This window comes from Daucus carota, chromosome 2 (genome assembly GCF_001625215.2).
Source record: "Daucus carota subsp. sativus chromosome 2, DH1 v3.0, whole genome shotgun sequence".
NCBI lineage: Eukaryota > Viridiplantae > Streptophyta > Magnoliopsida > Apiales > Apiaceae > Daucus > Daucus carota.
In genome coordinates this window covers 37,270,915-37,286,533 of record NC_030382.2, presented here as the reverse complement: position 1 = coordinate 37,286,533, position 15,619 = coordinate 37,270,915, and the positions used below count along the sequence as shown (strand labels likewise).

The window sequence follows — 15,619 nt, the reverse complement described above, 5'->3', positions numbered from 1 at the left end:
CATTTAGAATCTCACTTCCAAATTCGAGCCCCTCCTGAATTTTATTCCTGGTTCCGCCACTGATGAAATGGAGGTAGAAAAGGTGAGAGCACAAACTCGTGTGAATTAGGCATTTCCTTCTGACATTAACAAGTGCCTTTTGTCACATGTTGCATTTGGAAGTAGCTATGAAGACGGACAAAGGGTATTTGAATTACAGTTAAAGCAACTGAGCAAGGTGACAATGCATTTAAGAGTATGGAATCACTTTATCTCCCTGGATTGATAGGTAAAGTCTTTACAGATATGTTGATTTGATCATCTGAAGTCAAATATTATTTCTTCTTCTTCTTCTTTTTTTTTTTTGTACTTTTTGAAAATTTAAGAAAACTTGCATTCTATAATTTGTTATTAATTTAAGAAAATTTAAGAAAAATTGCATTCTATAATTTGTTATTAATTTACAATTTGAACTAAGACAACCCTTTGTACTCATCAAACACTAACAAGTCATTTCCTACCTTCTGATTGTTCATGAAGTTTGTGAGCTCAGATTTATAACCAACTCCTTTCAATTTCTTATAATCTCTCCACCATTGCATGAAGCTGCTTCCTTCCTGAAATGTCTCGGGAGATAGTGTATGCATTCGTATTAAATCCATCACATAAGCCTCAAACTCTAGTAAACTCTGATACCGAGATTCCTTCTCCTCTGAACTACTGTCAATTTCTTCAGTTAAGTACCTGCAGGCAATAAGAGCCTCCTCAACATGTGCCCAGAAGCAAGAATCCTCTGTTACCCTAGAAACCTTGTGTCTCTCCGCGGGTTTGCTACTACCTTTCTCCCATTCCTCCAATAACTTGTAGTGCTGAGATCTTCCCTTATTTATGTAATCATTTTTTCCTTGCCTACAGTACACCGCTATGTCAAGTGGTTCAACCATCCATCTATAGTGTGTCCCAGCATACAACACACGAGGACGAATGTTTGTTGCTCCTTCTCTTTTTGGCATTCGGTCTATTTCTTTAACCATGTGTTTCCAATATTGGTTCAAGATTCTCTGGTGTCTGACAACTTCTTCTTTTGTTTTCCCTTCCTTGATACTTTTGGATTCTGCAGTTTTGTAACAGTCATAGTATCCTCCTTGATTTCTTGAAATTTTCTTGTACCATCCCATGTAAGCCATGTATATCTTGACCTCATTTAACTTCTTTGTTTGATCCAAATTATTTTTCTTTCCCCTCTGAAAACTCTCAAGATTCCTTCTGATTCTTGGGATGAGAGGGCTCGTCTCACTGTTCTCAGGCTGCCACAATTATAAAAACTGAGTTGTGCATATTATTAAACGTCAACTTTAAAAAATACTGATCATACTATATTAAAGACTAAAATATCATGAAATGTAGATGAGATTAGCTGTGAAATAATCTGTTTGCATATCATATTTCTCCTATTGTAATTGAACATGTGAAGCTAATATGGTATCAGAATTAACACGACTATAATTACCTTAATAGCTCCAATTGCTAGGAGTTGCAAAGTGATTCCACATTGTACTGGATCACTGATATCACATGTATCCACCTCTTCTTTTCTTCCATGACGGATGCCATTATACTTGAGTTTTTTTAGCATACTTCCGTAATCAATGATCTGTGAGTCCTCGAGCCCTCCTAAGCTTCTTGCCTTGATTAATTCCAGTATTGACTGGGGATCCTCAAAACAGGCACATCCAGACTCAGAGATGAAGAGAGCTGCACCAAATGGCATGTGTCCCTTTGCCAAGTATCTCGGAACTGGATCCTGATTAGAAATTACATGCAGAAAACATGAAATCCAAGTTGGACGCTCAGATATAGCTTGTTGGAGGGCGTTGTCACCAAGGAGGGGTGACCCAAAGGTCAAACAGAGGGGAGTTCTCGCTGTCTTCAAATAAATTGTGTCAAGTAGCCATAAGGTGAAAAGAGAGGCTACAGATCCTCCTAGAGCTCGTCCAGTGATAATTAGTGGACGGTTGATATCAATCTGCAATACAACGAAAGGTATGAATGACCATCAGTAACAGTTCTGTTGTTTACAGACACTATGCATTCAACTAATACCTAGTTTAAGTACTTGTAACTGAATGCTGTAATTAGATGAGACAAGACTAATCAACGAACACTTCTTGTACAAACAAAGCACTCAAGAAAAAGCACAAAATCCCCCAAAGAGATCGACACGGATGAATCATACTATATAAACAACTCACAGCAAAAAGGTCTAATTCTTAAACCACTAAAATTCACAATACTCAACTTAAATGTCAGAGCAAAAAGATTACCTGATCTTTGAGTGAACTTAGCTCATCATAAACAGACGCAAATAGTTCAACCGCAGCTCTACTAATCGAAACCACAGGATTCACCTCGGTATTCAACAACACAAACAGCGGAAACCTCGCATAACCCGAATCAACTAAACTATCATCATCATTATCACTATCACCATCTCCTCTGCCATCACAGCTCACAAAAGCTATAATTCTCGGACCACTCCCACTTTCACCACCCGAATCTTTGTAACTAACTGAACAAACATTCTGTGCATGATTCGAAACCTCGGGGATCGCGTCGTAAGCAGTAACAAGCAAGCCTGAGCACACTGCCATATTTGCAAAGTCCAGAATTCCATTGCTCAGTCTGTTAAACAAATGTCAAGTGAAAGAAATGCTGTCAGTAAAATCTTGATAAACATGATGATTAAGAGGATGAAAGAAAAGTAGTTACTGACCTATTCATGGTAATGTGTCTGCTTGATTATGTTTAAGATTCTGTGATCATATGGGTTGAGTTTTAGGGTGTTAATTATGTGCTCTTGTAAGTTGTACAAGTAAAAGGTGGTCGTTGGTTTGGTGAGTCAACTATATAACAACGTTAGTTTATTCAAGATTCACACTGCTCTAACCGACTTGATTGACCACGAACTCAGGTGAGAAAAGAATGAAATTTTTTCATTTCAAACCGGATCCGAAACATTAAAAATCAAAATATGGATGCTAGATGAAGCTAGAAGCTGCAGTATAGATTCTAGATGAAGGGAAAATATGAGAAAAAAATTTATAAAATGATGAAAATCTCACACTGAAAAATCCACAGACTGTAATCTGGAGTCAGGAGACCCAGGGACTGCCACTTTTTCCTGATTTTTTACAAGATTTACAAGGATTTATAGATAAGATTTTGCATAAATATTAAGGAAAAAAGTAGTGTAATGTCAAGATAGGCATCATCATCCAACCATATGAATCCAAATTAGAACACTTAATGTAAAAAGTTATGCACAAATTACAATAACCTACCAGCTGCTTTATTATTTTTGCGTTCATTAATCCATTTGAGTACTAATTTTGAACATTTTCTTTGAATTCACAATTAAGAGCTGGTTTAAAGAGCTTTTCCATATAACATTTGTTAAAATTCATATAATTTTGTCTTTCCGCTAACATGCGAACATCTTACCATTGTGTATAGATTGTTGACAACAATCACTTGTCAGGACGGTCACCCTTATGTTATAAATACTATTCTGTTTACAGGGTATGCTACCGGCATTTGAGTTGTGCTGCCATCAGAAGATAATGAAATGGATAGGTAGGATTAGGAAAGATGAGAGCACAAACTCGTGTGAATTAGATGAGGCATTTCCTTCTGTTATTTTAAGTTATGCAGTGTGTTCATCTTATTTTATGATTTTGATTATTTTTTTGTAAGTCTTGAAAATTTAAGAAAAATTGCATTCTATAATATATTTTTGATTGATAAAAAAACTAAACGGCGTGTGAATGAAACAGGAATGATAAAAGAAATCAGTGGTCTCCCACTCTCCCCTATTTCACCTCCCCGCCATTGAGAAAAAAACACACATCTTTGAATCATTTCTCCACAATGACTACACCATTTCTGCAATGCAAAAACTCACGTTTCAACCATTATGACCTTACCAGAAAAAATATGAAAAAAATTCATATTTTCTTTACATTTACGATCACCGCGGTGATCGTAACACTCATTTCCCCTGTACATTCCGCTTCTGATTCCGCTTATGCGTCTGCATTGGGTGGTGGTGGTGGTGACGGTGAGACCTCGTCTGCGGCAGAGGATGTGGTAGCACAAGCTGCATTTAAAAAGTTCAGTAATTTCACGTCATTGTTCGGCCCCGAGGTCGCCAAGAGACTGAAATTCTGTATCAAGGACATGTACGTGTTTTTACGTTTCATATAGATTTTTTTTTTTTTTTTGCATTTGATTGAATCATTGTTTTGATTCATCTGCAGAGATGCTGAATGGAAGCTCGCGTTTGATTTTTCTAAGAATACGCAGTTTCTGAGTGCATGCATGAAACAAACCAAAGGTACAGACTCGTGCCATTATGTAGGCACGTGTTCAAATACAAACCATCTTCCTGACTGCAAACTCTGTAAATCTTTAATAAAACAAATTCGCCTCATATTCACACACGGTTCCCTGGATTTTTAAGCGCGAGATGATTTTGCATTTGAACATAAACCTGTATAATGATGCCTAATTTGGTAGAAACTTAAATTGTTTTACAGCTAATTGGTTTTGTTGTGATAAACAGGTGATCTTCAACAGCGCTTATGTACAGCAGCTGAAATAGAGTTCTATGCCCACAGTGTATTTGGCAGTGGTGGCTCAGGTGCTACAAACTATGTGAAACCTAACAAAAATTGTAATCTAACTTCATGGGTGGCTGGATGTGAGCCTGGATGGGCTTGTAGTGCTGGAAAAGGCAAGGATATCGACATGAAAAACAGAAAGGACATGCCTGATCGAAATCTTGACTGCCTGCCTTGCTGTGAAGGTTTTTTTTGCCCTCATGGCCTTACCTGCATGATGCGTAAGTATTTTCAAAGCCATCATAACTTACATATGCTGTCATCATAATGTACACAGTTTTAACATATTCGCGTGTTCAATTTGTTCTATCCGCAGCTTGCCCTCTAGGTGCTCACTGTCCTGTTGCAACCCTCAATAAGAATACGGGTGTATGTGATCCGTAAGTTGAAAATTTCCCCTCTGACATTTTTCTTTCATGTCTGAGTTCATGTGCTTCTGCTTGAACAAATACTGAAGTTCACAAAACAAAACTCCAGCTATACTTATCAGACTCCTTCGGGACAAGCAAACCATAGTTGTGGAGCAGCAGACATGTGGGGAGATGTAATGTCTACGCGTGAGATATTCTGTTCTGCAGGATTTTACTGTCAAACTCCTACAAAGGAAGCGACCTGCACCAAGGGGTAGTCGTCGCTATAATCCCTAACTTGATCATTTCCTTTCTTCGAAGTTATCTGCTTTACAATTTGGTTTTGTGTGTTCATTATGATGCAGGCATTATTGCAGGCTTGGCTCTACAAAACAAGCAAGTAAGTTTAGTCCCTGTTCTACTGATACGGAAATTGTTGAATAAGATATGATGTATCTAAAGCCTTCCTTTAACATCTTAACGTTTTTAGAATCTTCCTCCTCAGTTAATTAAAATCTGGACTTAATTATGATCGGAGAAAGAATTGACTATGGGTGAATTTTCAGATTGTTTCAAGCTGGCCACTTGTGATACACAAACTGAAAATCAAAATATTACAGCTTATGGCATCTTAGTTTCTGTAAGTTCATCAAACTCTTTTCCACACGAAACGAAGATAGTCAAGTCGAGGAAAGCTTCATTAACAGATTCTGTTATCGGTGAATATAGGTTGGGCTGACACTCTTGCTTCTCATCATCTACAACTTTTCTGATCAAGTTCTCCATTCTAGAGCAAAGAATAAAGCCAAGTCTAGAGAAGCTGCTGAAAGAAGTGCAAGGGAAACAGCACAGGTGCGTGAAAAATGGAAATCTGCAAAAGATGTTGCAAAGAAATCTGCAACCGGACTGAGTTCATTATCAAGGACATTCTCCCGGCAAAAATCTACTAAGAGTTCCCTACCACCCGCGCCAAAAGGCAAGAAAAAAGACAGCAACCTAGCAGCAATGGCTCATGATCTGGACGATGATCCAGATAAGCATGAAGGCTTCAACGTGGAGATTGGTGGTGATAAAAATCATAAGAAGCCAAAGGGTAAGCAATTGCATACCCGCAGCCAGATTTTCAAGTATGCATATGGTCAGATAGAGAAGGAGAAGGCCTTGCAGGAGCAGAATGAAAACTTAAGCTTATCTGGTGTGATCTCATTGGCTGCTGATATTGATGTCAGGAATAGACCTCCTATTGAAGTTTCGTTTAATGACTTGACTCTCACCCTCAAAGGGAAGAACAAGCATCTGATGAGGTGCGTAACAGGTAAGCTTTCGCCTGGCAGAGTCTCTGCGGTCATGGGTCCATCCGGGGCTGGAAAAACGACGTTTCTTTCTGCTTTGGCTGGAAAAGCAACTGGTTGCACAATGACTGGTTCAATTCATATCAATGGAAAAAATGTATCAATGAACTCATACAAAAGGATCATCGGATTTGTTCCTCAAGATGATATAGTCCATGGAAACTTGACAGTGGAGGAAAATCTCTGGTTTAGCGCAAGATGCAGGTATGTAACGCTTCTGTTTCTGTCAGCTGCTGATTCTGTTATATGCAGTAATCATGATACTGTAGTTTACTCTTGTGCATTTGCAGATTACCTAATAGTTTGGCAAAAGCCGAAAAGGTTTTGGTTGTTGAAAGAGTCATTGTATCTTTGGGGCTGCAAAATGTGAGAGGCTCCATGGTTGGGACAGTGGAGAAGCGCGGTATCTCTGGGGGGCAGAGAAAACGAGTGAACGTGGGGCTGGAAATGGTGATGGAACCTTCTCTGTTGATCTTGGATGAGCCTACTTCTGGCCTGGATAGTGCTTCTTCTAATCTACTACTTAAAGCTCTTCGCCGTGAAGCTCTTGAAGGAGTAAATATATGCATGGTTGTTCACCAGCCGAGGTAAAAATATGCTGATACAAAAGCCTGCCTTTCAATCTGCTTACCATAACAGAATGTTTTGCTTAACTGTTTGCTATCTCCTCTGCTTCAGCTACACCTTGTACAGCATGTTCGACGACTTGATACTTTTAGCAAAAGGCGGTCTCACTGCATATCACGGGCCAGTGAAAAACGTAGAGGAATACTTTTCTGGGCTGGGGATCAATGTCCCTGAGCGTGTTAATCCTCCGGATTACTTCATAGACATTTTGGAAGGAATAGTCAAGCCCGAGTCAGCCAATGGAGCCCCGGCAGTTAACTACAAAGAGCTTCCAATGCGATGGATGCTTCATAACGGATATCCTGTGCCCCCAGACATGCTAGGTTCTACTAATCTGGCATCGCCATCAATAGACGAGTCTTCAGCTCATGGCTCAAATCCTGCTGCTGCACATTCAGAAGGCAAATCTTTTCTTGGTGAACTATGGCAGGATATAAAGACTAATGTTGAAATCAGGAATGACCATATCAAGCATAACTATCTGAAATCTTCTGACCTATCTAACCGGATCACTCCTGGCGTATATCGCCAGTACAGATACTTTCTTGGGAGGTAGTATACCACTCTTGTCACTAAACAAACTTCTCCCACTATGGTTTTTCGTTATTTCCTCATACGATGCTGCAACATTGTTTCAGAGTCGGCAAACAGCAGCTACGAGATGCCAGATTACAAGCAGTGGATTACCTTCTTCTATTGATTGCTGGAATCTGTTTGGGAACCCTTGCCAAAGTGAGTGATGAAACCTTGGGCTCAACTGGATACACTTATACTGTCATAGCAGTCTGTAAGTTTCAGCCCTGCCTCTCTTCTCTATCATGCTACATTTGAACTAGATGCTCTATATAAATATCCTTCATACGTCATATAAGAGTGTGTGTGTGTGTGTAAAGAAAAGTTTAGAATCTCTCTGCGGTACCAACTGTAAACTTGTCTGATTTCTGTCATATGTCTCTTATGAGGAGCGCAATGTTTACTAACAAATGTGTATCAGCTCTCCTGGGTATGATTGCTGCACTGAGATCATTCTCTCTGGATAAATTGCACTACTGGAGAGAAAGTGCCTCTGGCATGAGCAGTTTGGCTTATTTCCTGGCAAAAGACACAATCGACCATTTTGCTACAATTGTAAAGCCTGGTGTTTATCTCAGCATGTTCTATTTCTTCAACAACCCAAGATCTACTATATATGATAACTACTTCGTTTTAGTTTGTCTGGTGTATTGTGTCACCGGCATCGCTTATGCACTTGCCATCTACTTTGAAGCTGGTTCAGCTCAACTGGTACTTATTCTCTACTTAAATGCTGCATTTCATTTTTCATTAGTGTCGATCTTAGAAGCTTCAGGGACTGACTATTATAGTTCTGCACAGTGGTCCGTGTTACTTCCGGTTGTCTTAACTCTGATCGCAATTCAAGAAGAAGACGGGGGACTTTTCAACAAGGTGAAAAAATTCTGCTACCCTCATTGGGCAGTAGAGGCATTCATTCTGGCAAATGCACGAAGGTTGGCTCACGGTCCCTTCATCTTTTTATTTAGATTTTGTGATGCTGGAAACCTCATATCCAACTGTATTCTCCTCTTGTGATTCAGATATTCTGGTGTGTGGCTAATTACAAGATGTGGTGCACTGTATAACTCAAACTATGAACTTGATGATTGGTATCCTTGCCTAATTAAGCTGCTCTGCACTGGCGTACTTACTCGAGTCTTTGCTTATTTTTGTCTGGTAACCTTCCAGAAGAAATAGATCCAGTGCATCGTGTGTGGTTTTGATCGTGTACAAACGTAAGATATATACAATACCTCGGACATAGTGGCGTACATTACTATGGACTGTCAGCTTAGCTTAAACTGAGTAGTTTCCAGCTTCAACATTACAATGCATATCTGCAGAATGCATCAAGGCGTCAGATGTTGGCGAAAGCCGATGTAGGATAACACCTGATAGTTATACCAACAATTAAGTAAGAACTGTAAATATCTCCACACAGTAAGCTAGAAATGTATGAAGGTCACTTACTACAATTTACATTTAGAAGTTAAATATTATGTAGCAGTGATGCATGAGAATAATAAAAGTTTCTCAATGTTTTCTCACTTGTTGCTGTTCTTATAACATTAGTATCCCACATGATTTATGATTGATCATTTGTATTTGTTCTCTTTGTTAGCAACAGACTAACAGCAGTGCAAACCTACCAATAACAAATTACAACTAGCACGCATCCAGGAAGCTCATTATATACCAAAAGAAATTGTCCCCGATGAGACAAAAACAGGGGATTAAGTTTCACATTAACTATCAATTGCCACAGTGTACATAATAGTTATAACAGCTAAAACCTAATACTCCTGCAGTCCTGCCCCGGTATTTGTTCTTTCCAAACCTCTAAATTTCAAACCCATGGGTTTCGTGTTTGTGTTTGATTTCCCAGATCTTAATCAGCTATAAGCTACAACTTGAAACTACTTCTATATTTCTTCAAAACATTTGTGTGAATTAGCACTGATTGTATCATTATCTCCAGATCATGTCCCCGAAGAATTTAAGAGCAGGAACACCCCTTATCTCTACATCAGTTAGCTCTGCCTGCATCACCATTAAACTTGCTAATTCTGGATCTTTTCTGATCATATCAAGTGCACGCATCTGGTCCTGCAATATGAAATGTCGTGATTCTTATATAAATGAAACAGGAAGATAATATCAATTTCCTATATGCCATAATAAACCTGATCGATAGCATATTCTGCTTTATTCAGTTTGGATACTACGACATACTACAAAATAAATTTAAAAAAAAAAAAAATTTAAATACCAATTCACACTGGAAAATTTTAGCAGAAGAATCAACTATTACCTTCCTTCTAGTTGCACAAAATTTGCAGTCTGTGGCTGATGGAGGTAATATCTGATTAACAATAAGCCTTTGAACTGGAACTTTTTCCTTCTTCAAAGATGAATGTAATCGTGAAGACTCACTAACTGCCATAACCTTTGTACACAAATTTATACCACGTAGTTAGAAATGACAAGCAAAGAGCATTGGAATAATGTACAGTATGAGCAAAAAAGCAATCCTGATAAGTTTATTAATATTTACTTATAATTGAATATCTGTATTTAAGATCAAATGTAGAGGTATAATCCTTATTCCAAGTGAGTGTAAGGGGCGGGCGCAATAGAGTCGATAATTCAACTGCAGGGAATCACCACTTTTGGTAGCGACAAAGAAGTAAGGTTTTAAATGCATTGAGTGTGAAACATCTTTCTATATATTAGTCTTGCTCATACATTTCCAGGAAATAAAGTAAACTTTTGTCGACAGACATGATTCTTTTCCGCAAAAACCTGGGTTTTCAACAAGGAAGGTCCTTTGGTTTCCCTATAATAGAACAAAAGAAACTAATAGATTGTGGGAAATGGGACTAATGCAAGGAGTCATAGGGACTATAAGGAAGAGTATACGATAAACCTTATTCAGAGATTAGTAAAAAAGACCAAAAGCTTTTTTTTTGTTGTATTATAATTCAGAAGCAAGTAAAAACTCATCAAACTGCATCAATCATCTGATTCATGTCCCAGTTTTTCTTCTCATGGAAACTCAAGAAAGTTATAATGCTCCATTAAGGGTTCAAACTCGCACAGACCCTTAGATCAACTGAAACAACTATCCATGCTAGTTAGTAGTTACTGTAAAGAATAAACCATCTAGGGAAGTCACTGATAAATCCCAAGGGCTGGTATAAGTTTCAAGGAGAATATATCCACCCAGTCTAGTGCAGGAAAAAGAAACCTAAACCATCAAAATGTAGAGTAAAGAAAATGATGCCAGCAACATGGAAGTTGAAAGCAGTGGAAACTGGAAAATGAAATCACCAAGCCAAAAGGCCTGAAGAACCCTCATTAGAAACAATAATTTCATTGAGTTCCTTGACAATCCTAAACAATCATTAAACATTATTTGCTATTAATGGCAAGGAAAAAATTAAGAGGCTTACAGTTGGTATTGTCACTATGACAAATTCTGTGGTTTCTGTGTTACGGAAAAGCTCTCTAACTTTTACCATCCTTTCCCTTAGTTGCTCCAATTTGTCACTCTATACAAGAAAACATGCTAATCTTTAGTATTGAAATACTTCAAAAGTTTAAGTGACATGTTACAATTTACAAAAGCCTGATGCTTACAGCATCCTGCTGCGGCTCTGATTTCCCCAGAAAAGACTTGATGGCTGAAGTTGCTGAATTTATTTTCTTCTTTAGCTGTATATATTTATCAAATGGCACTTAAGAAGTCAGTCAGACAAGACTGTAGACAGATTATGAAATTAAATAAAAAAAACAAAAAATAATACATTCTCATTTATCATTTTTCCACCGAGAACATGATCGCTTCAGTATACCTGTCACATCATACTTGTGCAGAGAAACCTATATTTTTATTGACTAACTAATATGCAGTTTAAACTTTTTCAATATCAAAAGTATTACTATATAATTCAATTTTATACCTACCCATTGAACCTCTTTGCTTTTAACAACTGAACTGTGAATGGTATGATTCGGAGGAGACTATATTACAACTCCGAACCACTGTAGAGTTAGAGACAAATTTTGATCTTTGAAGGTAGATATTTTGGAAGTTCAATCTTCATGCTGTAAAAAGGCATGAATCTCTATGTGGTAATATTAAGATTTGTAATGCGGTTGAATCAGAGAATTCAGTCCTAAAATATATAACACTATAAAACTAGTGGATATACAGCTTGAAATATCAATGAAAAGGGGGATTAGCCCCTTTGCCAAAAAGGCAATTGAGATAAAATAGAATAACAAAGTGCTATGAAAAGTGGGAAGAGTTGAAAAGAAAACTTGGATGTAAAAGTTAAGATGCTCAAAAGTGGGGAACTAGCCAGCTTCCCGGAACAAGAGAATCATAAGCAATATGGGAGGAGTTTAAGAGAAGAAAACCAGGTTCAGAAAGTTGAATTGATTAAGTAGAAGAAGCTTGATAGGAGAGATAAGGAGATGTAATCTAAAACCTTTTACAAGTTAAAAAAAATGAAAAAACAAATAAAGTACATAACAAGAAGATGATTTTGCCCATTATTCTACAGCATATACAAATCATAAAATTATATATCGATTAACTTGATTTTGTTCTCTTCAGTTAGTATATATAAAAAACAATAGGTTTTGATGTGTGCTTTAAATTATAAAGTTTGTAGTGCGCACATGTAAGAACTGTAACATTTTAAATATATATCATGCATAATATAACTCACTAAAATAAAATTTAGTGCATTTAACAACAAAAAGAAGGAACACACCTTCATCATCTTCCCAATGGAAGCATCCAGAAAATCAGGCAGGGATAAAAGACGCAGAGTATGTCCCTATTAAACGTTTACAATTAGGTAAGTGAATACTGGTCAAGGAACAATTAGCTTTGATGATATATGTACTGACCGTTGGAGCTGTATCAAAAACAATCCGCGTGAACTTGCTATATTCTTGTGAATCAACAAATTGCATAACCTACAAATCAGCTCCAAGATCATTTCTAATAAATAAAGTATGACAAAAATATTCAGGTTTGTGGTTAGGCATCATAAATCTATAATGACTAACAGATAAGTTTATTGAGGCCAATCAAGTTCATGCCTTGAAGATTGCAAGAGCCTCATCAAGACCTGGCGGAGGTGTATCCAAAAGCTCTCCTAGTTTCAGGTCCCCCAGCTACACAGTAAATCCGAAAAAGAAAAGTAATCATGTATAATGGATAAATGTAAAAATTAATCATTCCTGCAGCATAGACAGTGATTTAGCACTCCCCGGAGGGGGAGGGGAGGGCATCGAAAGTGAAGCTAGAGATCAAACCAGTGAAAGGTCAATCTGCACAGGATAATTAAAAACTTTACTTTATCCTCTACAAATGACTTGTATCACTTAGGACCAAGTGGCTTACCTCAAAAATAGTTACATGTTATCATACAAATAGCCATGTATTTCTTTAGAGTGCTTTTTAGAAGCTTGACCAACGTTATTCACTATATTACAAAGGGAATGGGGTGATCAAGCATATAGCAGCCAAGTGCTCTTTGCGCACATAAATGGAAGGAATCTGAATACTTAGTTTTGAAAAACTTGACACTAAAATTACCTGACAGACTGACAGTTGAGATTTCAAGAACAAAAAAAAAAAAAAAAGTTGTGCTATGATGCTATCAGAAAGAGAAGAGAAAACCAAAAAATAGCTTTGATGCATGCTCTCACCTGCTCACCAAGCTTTCCAAGCCCCATGCTATCCATCAAATTTTTCATGCTAGTGTCACCATGATTCTGAGTGGCGCTTCGAAATTCTTCTCTAGAGACTTCGGGATTGATCTAAAACAATGATACCAGATCCAACATTGCTTCATTGACCTAGCAAGCTCAGAATTGTAAAAAAAAACAACTCTGTATATACCTCTAGTGCATATAGTGGAGAATCTAATCCTTGAACTGCAACAAGCTTCCCTCCAGCCAAATCCTAATGAATTAGATATTTGAGTCAACATTTTCCTAACAGCCAAATATATTTTTTGATAACTAATAGTAAAAAGTAGCTCAATTCAGAAGCAAATTTTACTACCTGATCAAAAGAATCACTTAGTGAGTGAGCAGGATCAGTAGAAACTACAATTGTGGGATGGCCATGGCTAGCAAACTTCACTGCAAGGGATGCAGCACAGCTTGTTTTACCTACCCCACCCTTTCCTCCCAGCATGTAATACTTTCTTGGGGTACCATCAACCATTATATTAAACTGCGAACTGGCTTCTGAAGGACTAGCATACGATCTCACTACAAGAAAAAAACTGGGTGTCACAGACAGTATATTTATAGGTTTCATTAGCTGTTCTATATAAACTCTTGCGCTACATTAGACAATATGGGGGCAAAGACTTAGTTATCACAAAATCCCAAATCAGGCTCTAGACAAGTAGACATTACTCACTTGATTAAACCCATAGAGCCGATGGCAATCATTAACTATTATTATTTGTGTCCTTCACTTCCATTTATGTTCAGATTATGCAGCCATTACTTGCACCGCTTACCATTCCTGTCCCTAGTTAGATTTTGTGAAATTTCCATTTCCGAGAATACCCCTTACTTTCTCAACACGACTGAAAATACTCAAGTAAAAAATCATTTGCCAATTGCCATTGCATAAAACAACTCAACTTTTTTCTTCAATACAAGCAGAGCTCGACAAGATTCTTAGCCTTACACTCAGACACACATGCCTCAACTAATGCCTGGAAATGTTAGCATCTTGATAAAAAGCGAAAAGGGTATCCGTTAAACTACAATGCTAGAGATCATACAACCATTTAAGTGCTATGAAGTATTAATTAGACTTTATAAGCCCGTAGTTCCTCATCAACAATTCAATAGCACAAAGTAATTGCAAATACAACATAACATTAAGATTGAATAAGCAAGAAAACAGATTATCTTACATCACATACTACATAGTCGTACAAATCACCATCACTAAAGACTAAAGTTAAACCCCATTTTTAGCTTAAGCCCATAAATGATAAACCCCATAATATTTGAGCTTAAACCCATTAAAACCTCAAATTTTAGCCCACAAATGAGAACCCACAAAACCCCACTTCTAGCTTTGCCCTTGAGGCCTGCCCCAAAAATAGTACAAAGAAATACCCAAAAAATAAACACACTCGCATATTACCTTGAAAGAGATGGGAGCAAGTCTTGGATGGAGAGGAGGGTGAGATGAAGCTTCTAGTGAAGCTCAAAAGAGAAGAAGAGCGAGTTTTTGATTTGGGTAAGCGGCGAAATAAAGAGAAAGTAGCCATAGGGTATTTACTGTCGAGAAGAGGAAGATGCGAGTGAGCAAATGGAGGGAAACCCAAATAACACAACGAGAGATGTTTTAATAAAAATGATCCTCCAGTCCCAAAATACATGTCACTGACTTTTTGCACGTAATTTGATGGATAAATAAAACATACTTCTATATATTATTTTTCAAATTTCTTTTTCTGAATAAAAATATAACATCCATATTTATATTCAGAAAAAGAAAATTTAAAAAATAATATGTAGACATATGTTTTATTTGCCCTCAAATTACGTGAAAAAAATCAAAATGACATGTATTGTGGGACGGAGAGAGTACGTTAAAGCCTTAAAGGGATTCGATCTCGAGCGAGGTCAATTCGGGTCCGGAATGTATTATCTGCCCTGATCTAATATTTAAAACTCAGTCTACAAAGAACACGATTGGATACAGTAGTTGGTTTATTTTCTGTTATTCTGTCGGGATATCAGGATTCGAAAAATTTATATACCAAGATTGTTTTCACTTGAATTGAATGGAATGATAGGAGAATGAAATAAAAAATTATATTAAGTTTTACGCAGAAAGAAAAAAGTATGAGATAATAATATGTAGATATGAATGAGTTCAAAATTTTTGTGATAAAAATCGTAAGAAAACATTATGTAGCAATAAAATTAGCATTCCTCCGTAATATATGAGTTAAAATTATGATCGAATAAATGAAAAATATGGATATTTTCACTGAAACGTGTCTAGGCCGAAATATAC

The 15,619-nt window shown here is 37.2% G+C and overlaps 3 protein-coding genes across 3 annotated transcripts; 1 reads left to right on the top strand and 2 right to left on the bottom strand.

Annotated features, from left to right (window-relative positions):
* Positions 1-353: 353 nt before the first annotated feature.
* On the bottom strand, positions 354-2,895 carry LOC108207489 (senescence-associated carboxylesterase 101). The gene is made up of 4 exons (XM_017377931.2): positions 2,753-2,895; positions 2,304-2,661; positions 1,490-2,005; positions 354-1,286 (listed from the first exon to the last, which is right to left on the bottom strand). The coding sequence occupies exons 1-4, from the start codon at positions 2,758-2,760 to the stop codon at positions 453-455; spliced, it is 1,716 nt and encodes a 571-aa protein (XP_017233420.1). The 5' UTR covers positions 2,761-2,895; the 3' UTR covers positions 354-452.
* Positions 2,896-3,832: 937 nt separating this feature from the next.
* On the top strand, positions 3,833-9,087 carry LOC108208652 (ABC transporter G family member 28). Its single transcript, XM_017379188.2, has 14 exons — positions 3,833-4,217; positions 4,296-4,372; positions 4,601-4,879; positions 4,975-5,038; positions 5,136-5,282; positions 5,374-5,408; positions 5,575-5,648; positions 5,738-6,564; positions 6,651-6,947; positions 7,039-7,539; positions 7,626-7,774; positions 7,982-8,271; positions 8,362-8,495; positions 8,583-9,087. Exons 1-14 carry the CDS (start codon positions 3,907-3,909, stop codon positions 8,737-8,739), a joined length of 3,342 nt encoding a protein of 1,113 aa, XP_017234677.2. The 5' UTR covers positions 3,833-3,906; the 3' UTR covers positions 8,740-9,087.
* A 130-nt stretch (positions 9,088-9,217) lies between these two features.
* Positions 9,218-14,921, bottom strand: LOC108206692 (ATPase GET3B). The gene is made up of 11 exons (XM_017377074.2): positions 14,738-14,921; positions 13,628-13,839; positions 13,463-13,525; positions 13,270-13,380; positions 12,658-12,732; positions 12,463-12,531; positions 12,324-12,389; positions 11,182-11,256; positions 10,995-11,093; positions 9,854-9,988; positions 9,218-9,648 (listed from the first exon to the last, which is right to left on the bottom strand). The coding sequence occupies exons 1-11, from the start codon at positions 14,862-14,864 to the stop codon at positions 9,511-9,513; spliced, it is 1,170 nt and encodes a 389-aa protein (XP_017232563.1). The 5' UTR covers positions 14,865-14,921; the 3' UTR covers positions 9,218-9,510.
* Between the last annotated feature and the right edge of the window lie 698 nt (positions 14,922-15,619).

What these genes read in the sequence shown, in the direction of transcription:
- LOC108207489 (XM_017377931.2), bottom strand. An exon ending in TAAGTTCACTCAAAGATCAG is followed by an intron (nt 2,006 to 2,303) that starts GTAATCTTTTTG and finishes GTTGTATTGCAG; the next exon opens with ATTGATATCAACCGTCCACT. An exon ending in TAGCAATTGGAGCTATTAAG is followed by an intron (nt 1,287 to 1,489) that starts GTAATTATAGTC and finishes TAATTGTGGCAG; the next exon opens with CCTGAGAACAGTGAGACGAG.
- LOC108208652 (XM_017379188.2), top strand. Translation starts at nt 3,907, where the DNA reads ATGACTACACCATTTCTGCAATGCAAAAACTCACGTTTCAACCATTAT. An exon ending in TGGCTCTACAAAACAAGCAA is followed by an intron (nt 5,409 to 5,574) that starts GTAAGTTTAGTC and finishes GTGAATTTTCAG; the next exon opens with ATTGTTTCAAGCTGGCCACT. An exon ending in CTTATGGCATCTTAGTTTCT is followed by an intron (nt 5,649 to 5,737) that starts GTAAGTTCATCA and finishes CGGTGAATATAG; the next exon opens with GTTGGGCTGACACTCTTGCT.
- LOC108206692 (XM_017377074.2), bottom strand. Translation starts at nt 14,864, where the DNA reads ATGGCTACTTTCTCTTTATTTCGCCGCTTACCCAAATCAAAAACTCGC. An exon ending in TTGCTCCCATCTCTTTCAAG is followed by an intron (nt 13,840 to 14,737) that starts GTAATATGCGAG and finishes TTTTTCTTGTAG; the next exon opens with TGAGATCGTATGCTAGTCCT. An exon ending in AGGCTCTTGCAATCTTCAAG is followed by an intron (nt 12,532 to 12,657) that starts GCATGAACTTGA and finishes GCTGATTTGTAG; the next exon opens with GTTATGCAATTTGTTGATTC.